This window comes from Chelonoidis abingdonii, chromosome 3 (assembly GCF_003597395.2).
Source record: "Chelonoidis abingdonii isolate Lonesome George chromosome 3, CheloAbing_2.0, whole genome shotgun sequence".
NCBI lineage: Eukaryota > Metazoa > Chordata > Testudines > Testudinidae > Chelonoidis > Chelonoidis abingdonii.
The window spans coordinates 153,751,113-153,765,067 of NC_133771.1; the positions used below are offsets into that span (position 1 = coordinate 153,751,113).

A 13,955-nucleotide genomic window follows, 5' to 3' on the forward strand; every position below is an offset into this window, starting at 1 on the left:
ATCAAGCCCTTCCTGTTGTCACCGACTCTAATTCCTCCCACACTTTAATTTCCTCTTCTAATTTGAATTCCTTTTTCACCTGGGATTTTCTCTACACAGGATGCAGTCAGGTTTTCACACGATAGTTGGTTTGATATATTTCCAAATTACCACTGCAGATACTCTGTCAGGTGACCAAACGAGCCTTTCCAAAATTTCTGATTAAAATAATCTAGTCAAGAGACATTAATGCTCTCATGATAAAGAGGAGACTAAACTCTCTTACCAGTGCCCTTCACCCACATACATGAATTAATTAGGCTGGTCTGGGAGTTATGTTCCAGTCTACAAATGTTTGGGGAGAGCTCACACTAGCCTGTACAAAGGTGTTAACTACCTCAGGTTAATTGGCAATCTGTTTACCTCAGGATTAAAAACTTCTAGTGCAGCCAAATCCTTAGTGGAATATAAAATTCTGGTATGTTAAAGGTAGAGTAGTTTATATACTCAAGCTGTCACAGAATGACAACACTAAAAGAATATTGCAGGCACAGAATCTGCAAAAAAAATACATATCTCTAATATTCCCCACAGACCTTTTTCAGGAGAAAATAGTTTAGGCTGTAAATATTGTTCTCTTCTCTCCCCTTGTTTTACAAACTTCTAGTAATGTACATTAGTAAACAAACATTCTAAAATCCAACTGGATAGACCAATGATGCTTTATATTTTTATGAGATCTATTGCAGTGTATGCTGTTGTTCTCCTGGAACTGAGCCTGTGTTGGAATAGTTGTTAGTTAAGTATCTGTTTTAGGAAGGAACCCCCTACAAGTCAAGCCAAGGAAGGTCAAATTTCCCATTCTTGTATGATGTACTGTATGCTTAAGTATTGTTCTCTAGTCAGTGTTTGTCAGATGTTGTTTTTTTCCTCCCTTCAGTGGAGAAGGGTTTTCTTATTTTAAAAAACACACATACCTCCCCTTTGGGGGCTAGTTATGCTATTATTTTTGTTTTCAGTCTCAAATAAGCTTACATTTCCTTGTCATAAATCTTCTAATGGGAGGGTGGAAATCTGTTGTAGCTAGTAAGTTTGCAAAATAGGATTTTAAATCCTTAACAAGTCCACTGATGTAATCTACGTAATAGTGTCAGGGTGATATATATACTGTTTCTTAATAATGCTTGCTGTGTGCCAGTAACTTAGAGATATAAATTAATTTTTTAGCAGTGGGCAGAAGGAAGGAACTGCACTGACGCTGTGTCTTTTAATTCTTTATTCTATCAACTTGTTTTCAGAATGCTATAAATAGCCCTGGAAGCTTGTTGTCTTTTTTTATGTTATTGTACTGATCAGTTTGTCTCCCAAGACAGGCTGTTGTCAAGGGAATGGGGCTTAATCAGCTGATTCTTCTTTGGGAGGAAACAAAACAAAATATGTATCTAAATCTGATCAAACTAACTACTGAGAAAAGTGCACTGTCTTTTCTGCTTCACCATGAATAATACCATTTTTTCAGGAAAGAATTACTATTTTAAGAACATTGAAATGTTTGGTTTCAAACAATACCACTTATATACCTTTTAAAAACAAATTCTCCCTGCATCATTGTTCAGAAACCATGAGTCTGCCATTGTTTCACTCGCCTTCCCTAGGGAAGCTTGCACAAAAAATAGACTAGGAAGGAAGGCTCTTCATGTATTTTGATGTTCAGCATCAGCAGGACAGATTTATTAAAAGAATGTCTTGTCGAAGCCTCCCAATTCTAATTCACAGAGGTTTCTGCCTACTTTCCTGTCGGGCCATTCATGTGTGAATTATGAGCCATCCAATGCTTTGTGCAAATGCAAAATCCTGACTTTGCATAAGTGCCAATTTCTGTGGTTGCTGTCCATTGCACATTCAAATGAATTTGCATGAGATCCCAGGATCCCACAGCAGATCTGCCAGATGTCAGGTATTTGGCTTTGATATCATGTCTCCCTACATGCATAATTTGAATCTGTAGTGGCTCTTTAAAGATGAGCTCTTATTGAGTAAGTGGAACACTGCTGCCAGGAAGCGGAGAGGATACTATGTATCAGCCCTGAACTGCCGGTCTCTGCTCCCCTCTTGCTTGGGGAAGGAGCAGTTGTATGAGAGCCATTCTCTGTGGTCATCAAAAGTAAAGGATCAAGCATAATGCCCTCAGAATGGCTCTTTCTCCTTGCTTGGCTGTTATGACATGTAAGCATCCTTACCCTGTGCCCCTCGTTTTTGTACAGCCCCTTTTTTCTCAGGCACCTACCTTTCTACCTTCTTTGGCTTTGAAAGTCTCTTGCTGTCACCCCCAGTCTAACAGCATCCTGTGTTGCTTACACATGGTTATAGTATTGCTGAATCTGACTTTCACACTGGACACACTCACAAGAGAGAAGATGAACTTTTGCTAGTGCTGACATTTCATGATCAGCACTAGCAAAAGTTATCTTCTTTACAGTAGGAGGCCACAAATGTATCTGAAACTAATGTGCATTTCAGAGACAGAACTGTGGGTGTAATATATGAAGTAATAGGAGTCAAAAGGAAAAATAGGCACATGATCACCCCTCAACATGGAGATTGTATTTACAAATCATGATAATCGTTTCTGGTTTTACTTCTTGGGCGTATTTTAATATACTCTAGTTCAGCCATTTCTAGAGGCCTTAATTATGTGAAAAAACTGTTCTGAATTAGCAGGGGGTTTGGTGACCATGAAAAATTTTAAATCAAAATAAGGGTCCTCATGTTGCTAAAGTTTGAGATCCACTGAGATAGACGGTAAAGAAATTAGAAGTGATGGAATGAATAAGACAGAGTCTGGGCCAAAATCACTTTGGGGAAGAAAGCTACTAGAAGCTCCCCTATACAGTGCTTGTGGCGTGTTACAGACCACCAGGATCCGATTTGGACATGGATAGAGACTTCTAATGTTTTTAATGAAATAAATACTATTAGGAATTGTGTGATTATGGGAGACTTTTGAAAAACAGATTCTGAAAGCGAAAGTAGGTAAGGACATAGAGGTGAACGGTAATTGGGATAAAATACAACATGGTTTTACAAAAGGTAGATTGTGCCAGACCAACCTGATCTCCTTTGAGAAGATAACTGACTTTTTAGACAAAGTAAGTGCAGTAGATCTAATCTACCTGGATTTCTGTAGGGCATTTGATATAGTTCCATGTGGAAAATTATTAGTTACACTGGAGAAGATGTTAATATGAGACTTGGAAGGTGGATAAGGAACTGGTTAAAGGGGCAAGTACAACAGGTCCTACTGAAAGGTGAACTGTCATTCAGGAGGGAGGTTACTAGTGGAATTCCTCAGGTATCAGTCTTGGGATCAGTCTTAACATCTTTATTACTGACCTTGGTGCACAAATTGAGTGTATGTAATAAAATTTGCATATGACACAAAGTTGGGAGATACAACCAATGTGCAAGAGGACCGCAATTTCATACAAGAGGATCTGGACAACCTTTTAAACTGGAGTAATAAAAATGGGATTAAATTTAATAGTGCATAGTGCAAGGTCATGCATTTAGGGACTAACAACAAGAATTTTTGCTATTAGATGGGCACTTATCAGTTGGAGGAGACAGATCTGGGTGTATTGGCTGATCACAGGATGACTATGAGATGCCAATGTGATGTGGCCATGAAAAAGGCTAATGCAGTCCTAGGATGCATCAGGTGATGTATTTCCAGTAGAGACAGGGAAGTGTTAGTACCATTATAAGAACACTGGTGTGACCTTATCTGGAATACTATGTGCAATTCTGATCTCCCATATTTATGAAAGATTAATTCAAACAGGAACAGGTGCAGAGAAGAGCTGTTAGAATGATGTGAGGAATGGAAAACCTACCTTAAAGAACTTGACTTGTTTAGATTAGCCAAAAGAAGTCTGAGGGGAGATATGATTGCTCTCTATAAATACATCAGAGGGATAAGTACCATGGAGGGAGAGGAGCTAAGCACCAATGTGGACACAAAAACAAATGGATATAAACTAGCCAGCAGTAAGTTTAGGCTTGAAATTAGGCGAAGGGTTCCAACCATCAGAGGAGTGAAGTTCTGGAACAGCCTGCCAAAGGGAGCAGTGAGGGCAAAAAACTTAACTGGCTTCAAGACTGAGCTTGATAAGTTTATGGAGGGGATAGTATGATGGAACTGCCTACAGTGGCATGTGGTCCATCGGCAACTGCCAATAGCAAAAAACGCCAATGGCTGGAGATGGAACTCTAAGTGGGGAGGGCTCTGAGTTACTACAGAGACTTCTTTCCCAGGTATCTGCCTGGTGCGTCTTGCCCACTTGCTCAGAGTCTAACTCATCGCCATATTTGGTGAGAGAATTTTTTCCCAGGTCAGATTGGAAGAGTGCCTAGTGGGGTTTTCACCTTCTTCTGCATCATGGGGGTACAGGTCACTTGCATGTTTAAACTAGTGTAAATGGTAAATTCTCTGTAACTTGAAGTCTTTAAACCATTATTTGAGGACTTCAGTAACTCAGCCAGAGATTAGGGGTCTATTACAGGGGTGGATGGGTGAGGTTCTGTGGCCTGCAATGTGCAGGAGGTCAGACTACATGATCATGATGGTTACTTCTGACCTTCAAGTCTGTGAGTCTAAGGGATCCAGATATGAAATTGCAGAAATACAAACTGTGGTATGTAATCTATAACTTAAATCAACCTCCGTACCAGATGACTGGAGGATAGCTAATGTAACACCAATTTTTTTAAAAAGGCTCCAGAGGTGATCCTGGCAATTGCAGGCTGGTAATCCTAACTTCAGAACCAGACAAATTAGTTGAAACTATAGTAAATAACAAAATTATCAAACATGTAGATGAGCACGATTTGTTGCAAGACTCAACACTGCTTTTGTAAAGGGAAACCGTGCTTCACTAATCTATTAGAATTCTTTGGGGTGGGGGGTCAACAAACATGTTGGACAAGTGTAATCCAGTTCGTATACTGTACTTGGACATTCAGAAAGCCTTTGACAACGTCCCTCACCAAAGGCTCTTAAGTAAAGTAAGCAGCCATGGAATAAGAGGTAAGGTCTTTTCTCATTGATCAGTGACTGGTTAAAGACAGGAAACAAAGGGTAGGAATAAATGGTCAGTTTTCAGAATGAAGACAGGTAAACAGCAGGGTGAGGGAAAGAGCAGGGTCCCCCAGGGATCTGTGCTGGGACCAGTGCTGGTCAACACCTTCATAAATGATCTAGAAAAAGGGGTAAACACTGAAGTGGTGATGTTTGCTTGCAGAGGATACAAAATTACACAAGATAATTAAGTTTAAAGCTGATTGTGAAGAGTTACAAAGGAATCTCACAAAACTAGGTAACTGGGCAACAAAATAGCAGATGAAATTCAGTGTTGATAAATAAATGCAAAGTAGTGTATAATCTCAACTATACATACAAAATGATGAGGTCTAAATTAGCTGTTACCACTGAAGAAAGATCTTGGAGTCGTTCTGAATAGTTCTCTGAAAACATCCGCTCAGTATGCAGTGGCAATCAAAGAAGCTAACAATGTTAGGAATCATTAGGAAAGGGATAGATAATAAGACCATAAATATCATAATGACACAATATAAACCCATGGTACACCCACACCTTGAATACTGCATGCAGTTTTGGTCATCCCACCGCAAATATCTATTAGAATTATAAGCGGTACAGAGAAGGACAACAAAAATGATTAAGGGTATAGAACAGTTTCCATGTGAGGAGAGATTAAAAAGAATGAGACTGTTCAGTTTGGAAAAGAGACAACTGAGGTGGGGCTATGATAGAGGTCTATAAAATCATGAATAGTGTGAAGAAAGTGAATAGGGAAGTATTATTTACCCCCTTCACAAAACACAAGAGCCAAGGTTCACCCAATGAAATGAATAGGCAGGAGGTTTAAAACAAACATAAGGAAGTACTTCTTCACACAATGCACAGTCAACTGATGGAATTCACCATTCACCGCGGCAGCGCTTTGAAGTGCGAGTGTGGTCGCGGCGCCAGCACTGGGAGAGAGCTCTCCCAGCACTGTGTGTACTCCACGTCCCCGTGGGGATTAGTGTGCAGCACTGGGAGCCGCGGTCCCAGCGCTGCGGCACTGTTTACACTGGTGCTTTACAGCGCTGTATCTTGCAGTGCTCAGGGGGGTGTTTTTTTCACACCCCTGAGTGAGAAAGTTGCAGTGCTGTAAAGCGCCAGTGTAGCCAACCCCTTAGATAAGTTCATGGAGGATAGGTCTATCAATTGCTATCAGACAAGATGGTCAGGGATTCAATCCCACACTCTGTCTCTAAGCCTCTGCCTGCCAGAAGCTGAGGCTGGACAACAAGGGATGGATCGCTTGATAATTGCCCTGTTCTGTTCATTCCTTCTGAAGCATCTGGTATTGGTCACTATCATAAGACGGGAAGCTGAGCTAAATGGACCTTTGGTCTGATCCAGTATATGTTCTAAACCAGTTTTGGATAGGGGAGTTCAAAGGGGCAGATGGAATCCTTTGTCCAAAAACCTAAGCTGTGGAGCAGCTCTGCAGTTGATTATGCAGCCTGTTGGATACAGAAGCATCTCTTGTTAGAGGACTTGGCAGTACTGACCAGTCCAGGACCAATTAGCCACATCACTGTCATTCTCCCTATGAACACTACTATGGAGCACTGTGGTGTGCAAAGTTCCCCCAGCATGGCTTCTCTGAACCCTACACTTCCCATGCTGCTAAAAGATGGAGGTTCCACTGTGTTTACGGCCTTCTGCCATCCTTCCTTGTTCCAAACTAGGATTTGGTCCTTTATGTACAGTATTGCTAGATCAGAGTTCACTATAAAAGATTCCACGGTATCTGGTTTCACTTACAACAAGGTCTTTTGGACATAGGTATTCCCTTGTTCAGTAAATACAATAAATGTTGAACAAAGTTCTGCAGCATTTGAAGTGGGCCTATATCATTTTTAACAAGTTTAGAGGATATCAGTGATTTCAGTTGTGGTTAGTGAGGCAAATATGATCTGTTCTTAAACATTCTGTGGAGGACTTTAAATACTTTGCTAATGCAAGCAATTTGAAGTAAAAATGTAGTTATCTGCATAGTAATAAGTAAAAGTACTGATCACTTACATGTAAACTTAAATGCTTGTGAAAAGCTCTCTAGTGGGGTGGGAAAACATCTAGAACAGTGACTTTTCCATCCTACTGCCTGTATTAACTGTGGTCCAAATAGATGGCTTATTTGCCCTTCCCCCCATGGATTTAAAGGTACAGCATTTACATTGCCCATGTGGTCTTCCCTCTTCTTATTTATTTATTAGTAGTCATGTTTGTTTACAGTAGTGCCTAGGAACCAACCAAGGACTGGGGCCCCATTGTGCTAGGTGCTGTAGACAGTCCCTCTCTTGAAGAGTTTATAATTTAAATAGACAAGACAGATATAGAAGAAAAGAGTAAAAATATAGAGGATATTCTAAAGGCAACTTCTCTTGTGCCTTCTGCTGCTATTACATTTTCCCGTTCGGCTGTTTGCACTCAGCTTTTTGTCTTTCCCTTGAGCAATCATATGACTGAGGCTCCTGTTAAGAAGAATATCCATTTTCTTTTAGAAAATGTTTACTGAAAAAAACAACCAAGAATGCTTTAACCTTGTAAAGAATGTCTCTCTCACATTTACTCTGTGAAGTTTATGGGTGAACCAAGAACCACTGAAGTGCTTGAATGTCAGAGCTGGAATGTTCATCTGTGTCTCTGTCACTAGGCAGAAGAAAAATAGGCTTCTTTTTTTAATTAACAGGGAAAATTCTACACACACAATTGTGCCAGTTTAACTAGGGGGATAGTTTAAGTGTAACTTTGTGTCTAGACATTCTGAAATCTGTTTAAACCTGACCTATTGGTTTAGTGCCTCTCTTACCAATATTACCAGTTTTAAACGAATATGAGTGCCCTCACAGGGGGTTTGCACTAGTTTAACTAAATCAATTTTTAAACTAATTTAAGGTAAACTGCTGTAACTTGTGTATGTAGACCACCTCTTAGTAGCCTCTTGCAGTGAAGATGTCTTTTGGTTTTACCACTGACAACAGGAGCCATGACTTGAGATTGTTAAAGTTTAAATGCACATTTGTTCACAACATGTAATGTTTTTGTTTCTTTGTGCTTGCACTTATGAAAGTGATTCAACAAGTATGAAAAAGATCACCCATTGTACTGGCAATATACTCTGTTTCTAAAAAGAAATCTCACAGCATTTCTCAAGAGCTCACTACCTGTATGTTCATTTAAACAGAACTAGCCAGACCACAATATCACCATATAAATAACTTCCAATAATATTACAATCACAGAACAGAATGATTAGTTTGCTTAATGAACTTCCTGCATATGTGGGTTCAAGGATAGATAACTTAATTCATTACGACTTCCTACTCAGACCTATATCGCCATAGACCTTTCTCCCTTCCCAGAAACAGCACTTCTGAATAGCAACGTCTATCCAGAAAGGTGATGTGTCAACAGATAATCATAACATATTTTACACTGTGACTCAGTCCCCAGAAATATTAGTGTTGTATCCCAACTTACAGGGAGTGACTTAAACAAAGCACTGAGAATTGGTACATAACCATGTCAATTGTATCTACTACAATATCTGAGTGTTCACTCAGCTCCAGCTAAGCTCTTAAGATCCTGTCCCAGCAAACAATAGGTACACTGTAAAATTTGGAGTAAATTAGCTCCTTTGAAACAAACTTTGCTAAAAATTTAGAGCTGATGGCCCCAGAGAATTACAGTAAGGTTATTTACAAGGTGTTGCTACCTATGTCCAATAAGCCTTTATTACTTCTAAACCTATGATTAACCAGCTATGACTTTTATTGTATTTCTATGATAAGACCAAAAAAAAAACCCTTAATGGGATGAGCTAGTCTTGCTGAGTTACATTATAATCTTATTGATGTTGCCTTTGTCTCTACTCCTCTACCCTTACAGTTACTGCTGTTTCATTACCCGTCTCCTTGTATCATTTCAGAATAAATTGAGAAGTTTCTTGGGGCAGAGATTTTGTATCTCATCTCTGTTTGGAAGCTCCTAGCACACTCTCTGATGCAATTAAATTATTGCCATTTCATCTGCCCAGTGAAGAAAAAGTTGTTTTTTAAAAATACTTGTTGGCAAAACTCCTCTTTGATTTTGCTTCCTATGAACTGAAAGACTGCAATCCAGAACATATTATATTTTCACTCAGCTAAAAGTTAAGGTTGCACATTACCCACAGTTCCGTCTCAAACTCTTAAGAGGTGTCTTTCATTTCTCAAAAGAATGCTAAGGATCAAAATTTGAAGAGTAAACCTTACTAGTTCTCCATGAAGGAGTAATGGGCATCAACGTGTCTAGAATCTAGGCCAATTTCCTTTGCAGGCAATTATGTTAAAAACTTTGAAAAGATGTTGTTCTATGATATTCCTGTGTTAGTAGGCAGGGTTACATGGTAAGCATTAATGCTGTTACCAGCAGAGGCGGCGCCAGGCACCAGCACACAAAGCACGTGCTTGGGGCAGCAAGCCCCTGGTGGCACTCTGCTGGATGCCACAAGGGCCGCAGGCAGGCTGCCTTCGGAGGTCCGCTGGTCCCGTGGGACCAGCGGACCCTCCACAGGCATGCCGCCGAAAGCAGCCTGCCTGCTGTGCTTGGGGCGGCAAAATGCCTAGAGCCACCCCTGGTTACCAGAACAATAATTCTACATTTCCAGCCTTTCTGGGTGTTTTTGAAATACACTCAAATGAGGTTCCATTTAAGATTTTATATTTCTTAACTCTTAATTCTCTCTCATTGAAGATTTTTTTTGTTTGTTCTGGGAATTATACATAGCTTGGAACAGAGCATGAACTTTATGAATGTAATATGTTGCTTTCCAAATAAGTACCCTAACATTTCACACTATATCCTATGTCTGATGACCTGATTGCATTCCTCCAGAATCTCTACCTTCTCTTGTCCTGTACCTTTGATTTTTTTTAACCTTTTGGAAAGTCTCTCTAGGTAACATTTTGGGTTACATAAAAATGATTATGCTTCCAGTCCCTGCCCAAATACTGGGACTGAGCACCTTCAACTCCCGTTTGAAGCCAGTGGTAACCAATGATACTTAGCACTTCCCCAAAGACACTTGGCACCTTACAGGGTCACGCCTGGGAATGTGGAATTCCCATTAGTAGTCTATGAATCTTGAATGTTTGTAATTATATAGCACTGAGTATTCTTGTTGCTGTTTAGAGCTGGACATTGTTACCACAAAGCTATCTTTAATTGTGGGATAGCACTTTGATACCATGGTGATATGATATCTTACAGTAATGTAGCAATATTATTTAATCTGAGGTTTGCACATAACAACACAAATGGTGAGAATGAGTTACGTAGGAAGGGTGATCTAATTGTTAGGGCACTGGAATGGAACTCAAGACCTGGGTTCAGTTCTTGGCTCAGCCACAGACACATACCTTGTCCAAGTTGCTTAGTCTACCATGTTTTTTGTCTGTAAAAATGGAAACTGTATTTGTCTCATAGGTGTTGTAAGGATAAAAATCCATTACTGACTGTGAGGAGCTTAGATACTGTGACGATGAGGCCATATAAGTAGGTGGGTAGATGCCACAGTATAAAAACCTCACTGATATTAACATGGGGACATTAGCTATTGCTGTTTCACCCTCTCAATAGTATAATTGAATTATTTTAATTAGCTGTATTATCTGGAGCTATTACAATGTAAAGCAGCACTAACGAACTGAAAAGCAGGACTGAATTGCGTGCTTTCCTACAGTTCTACTAGGCAAATATTCCTCACTCCAAGAAATGTGCCATGATTACTTTTGTAATTTTAAAGTATTGACTGAAACAGTATTTTAAAGTGCAGTAACTTACCTTTGTAAAAGATTTGTTTAGGGGTGGGGGGGTTGACTGGGGTGGGAATAAATGTCAACTGAGGTTGGTTTAAACTGTTGGGTGCTTGATCCTGTGGAAAATTAAGCCACATATTTAGGTACCTAGATAGGGATATAACAGCCTAACTTTAGGGACCCCTTTTATTTTTTAAAATCTTGGCCTTATATTTTGCTTTTAAGGTCTTTATTGTAACATAACTGCATCGTGAATTCAACAGCCTCATTCCTAGTGAATTCTTAGCAGGACCTTCTGCCATTGCTGTGAAGTAAGAGTTATTTTAGAATAATGTGGTGAAGGAGTTTGTGTGGGGAAGATCAGATATAGCCTGTTTGGTGGGGTGCTTTGGTAAAAGCGGTGTTGGAAGGATACTATCCCTGGGGAGGCAGAGTTAAGGGTGTGGTCTATGTCAGATCTGATAGTTGCCATAAAGTGTATATCTATGGGTGGAGTACAGAGTATATCCTGTTCAGTGGATTACCTGACAAAACTTCAAAAAGTTAGGTAGTACGTAGCATCCTTTAAAAAGAAACTTGTCAGAATTCCAGCAATGTTTAGATTCATGGACCACGGTAGGTCTCCCATTGGCTTTTTTTTTCTGAAAAGTGGCTGGATATGCTACATATTGTTCATTACATGTTCTGTATTTAAAAGAAATTTATGTAAGTAGAACAAGTTGAGATTTGAAATAAAGGTTGACAAGAAATTCTATGGAGAATCTATATACCACTTAATAGTCCCTTCTACTCTCTAATTGTAGACTTTTTTAAAAGGCTGACTAGATTTCTAGAAATTTGGAATCAACCAATAATAATAATAATACTGTGCAATCCTTAAAATAAATGCATTTTAGTAGGTGTTGAAAGTGCTACTTAAGGGTCTTGTAAATTGTTAGGAGAGATTTACAAAGAACAGTTAGGTGCCCAGCTCCAACTGACTGTCAAAGGGAACTGGACACTTTCCCTCCTTTGTGCCTTTGAAAATCTCCCTCTTAAACATGAGTGTATGCCCTGTAGAATGTGCCTGTGAACTTTAGTATTAACCATTTTGTGGGTTTCCGATCAATAAATGCATTACCTTAAAAATCGATCATTAAACAGTAATACTACATGAAACAATTTTTGTTACAATCTGTTCTGCTTTACAGATAACCCACATTTTGTTAGTACTTCAGTTATCAGGCATAAAGAAAATAAAATGGGCTGTAAAAGAGTGCATCAATTATATGACATGTGCCTTAGTGTAACTTTTGTTTTCCAACATCACTACATATTTCTTTTGGACTAGTGGACAAAAATTGAACAATATATTAAAATAAAAGTTGGAATGAACTAAACATGCATGGCGATCTTTGATGTTTACTCTGTGTTGTGTGAGGGAAAAGATCAATCTACAAAAGGATGCGCTAAACTGTAAACATTCTGTCCTCATAATGCAGCATTACAGTCCTATTTGTGGTTATTTCCTTTGCTTTCTTTCTCCAGATTTTCCATGAAGCCTAGCTAAACATGCAACCAGCAATACATTGATAAGGCCCATGCAGCTGTGGAGATATTCTTCTACGTGGTGAAAATGGCTCTAATTTTTTGACAACGATTAAAGGACAATGGGGTCAAATACACTTGGGAAGGCTGCAACATTAGATGAACTTTTAAACACTTGCATTGAAATGTTTGGTATGATTCTTCAATCTTTTGTTTCATTGCTTGCCGGTCTTGAAATTCAATTACTATTATAAGCTCACCCAGGCTATTATCTATCAGTTGATCATTCGTTTGGCAAACAAATTCCTTTAGCTGTGAAATTTTCCATGCTTGGTTCTCAGCCCAGAGGAAAAATTTTGTATTGAAAAGTTTGAAGAAAATTCTTTCATCTGAATAAGGGGGCGGGAGAGCTTCTCTCCTGTCCTGATGGGTTCAAACACTGTGTATTTTTAGTAATATACATTACCTAATACCAAAAAAGTTAATCCATTTAACACATGAACAATTGATAGACTGATTTAAACGTGTGGGTCTGAATTAAGATTAGATAACTATACAGTTAAATTATTTTATGAATTTGCCTCTGATTTTTTACAAAAGAAATAGGAATATATTTCTTGCTGCACTGATTTTTTTTGTTTTGTTTTGTTTTGCTGTGTTGTTTACACTGGATCTTTTTCAATCTAGTGCTGCTTCTGGAAGCTTTTCCCAAGCATTGTGTAGTAAATTAATTGCAGGTTCTCATTTTAATCAGCCATTACCTATAGAACTTTCTATAATTTATGTGAGCCTGTTGCTAATCATATAATTTACATACTTGGATGCCCTTATGGATTGTCATACGTAGAAATGAATACTAATCCTTTGAAAAAACAAAACAATGACCGCAAGTCTCCAGTTAGCAGTGATTATATTAACTCACAAATTGCTAGTTATATTAAGAAAACAAATAATCATATTAGGACTTTTCATTTTATGGAACATGAACATACACCACCTCTTTCCACTTTAAAAGGTACTAGGCCTCGATTCATCAAAGCACTTAATCAAAATGAGGCATTCTGAATTGCTTTTATTTAAAGACCATATGACCACTTGGTTTGAATGAGGTTATAATTTGATTTCATTTTTGAGGCGAGAAAGAGAAATTTTCTCTCTGTCAGAGATGAAATCACTAAGGGCAGTTACTGCAACTGAATCTAAGCAGACACACCACTGCACCCATGCAAGTTCAGTTGCCAATTCTGGCCCTAAAATGGTGCAAACCCCATATAGGGCACACTTAACCAGAGATAGCAGAGACTATTTACATTTTACATATTGAAATGATCATTCCTCCTTCTCTTTCCCCCAAATATATAGATACACTTCTCTTTTGAATACTGAAGTCTATAATGTGTGTGTGTGGTTCCCTTTCCTCTTTGTCCCCTTTGATTTACTCTGGTTCTTCATTAAATATTCTCTTTAACTGGAAAAACATTCTCCACTCCCCAGCTAGCCCCTCCCAATACATA

The 13,955-nt window shown here is 38.8% G+C and overlaps 1 protein-coding gene across 2 annotated transcripts in view; it reads left to right on the forward strand.

Annotated features, from left to right (window-relative positions):
- RASGRP3 (RAS guanyl releasing protein 3) overlaps positions 1 to 13,955 on the forward strand; it is a 107,643-nt gene that overhangs the window by 34,726 nt on the left and 58,962 nt on the right. For both annotated transcript variants that reach the window (XM_032770479.2, XM_032770478.2), the window contains exon 2: positions 12,442 to 12,633. In XM_032770479.2, the coding sequence (XP_032626370.1) occupies positions 12,564 to 12,633 (70 nt within the window). In that variant the 5' untranslated portion in view covers positions 12,442 to 12,563. The remainder of the gene's footprint in view (positions 1 to 12,441; positions 12,634 to 13,955) is intronic.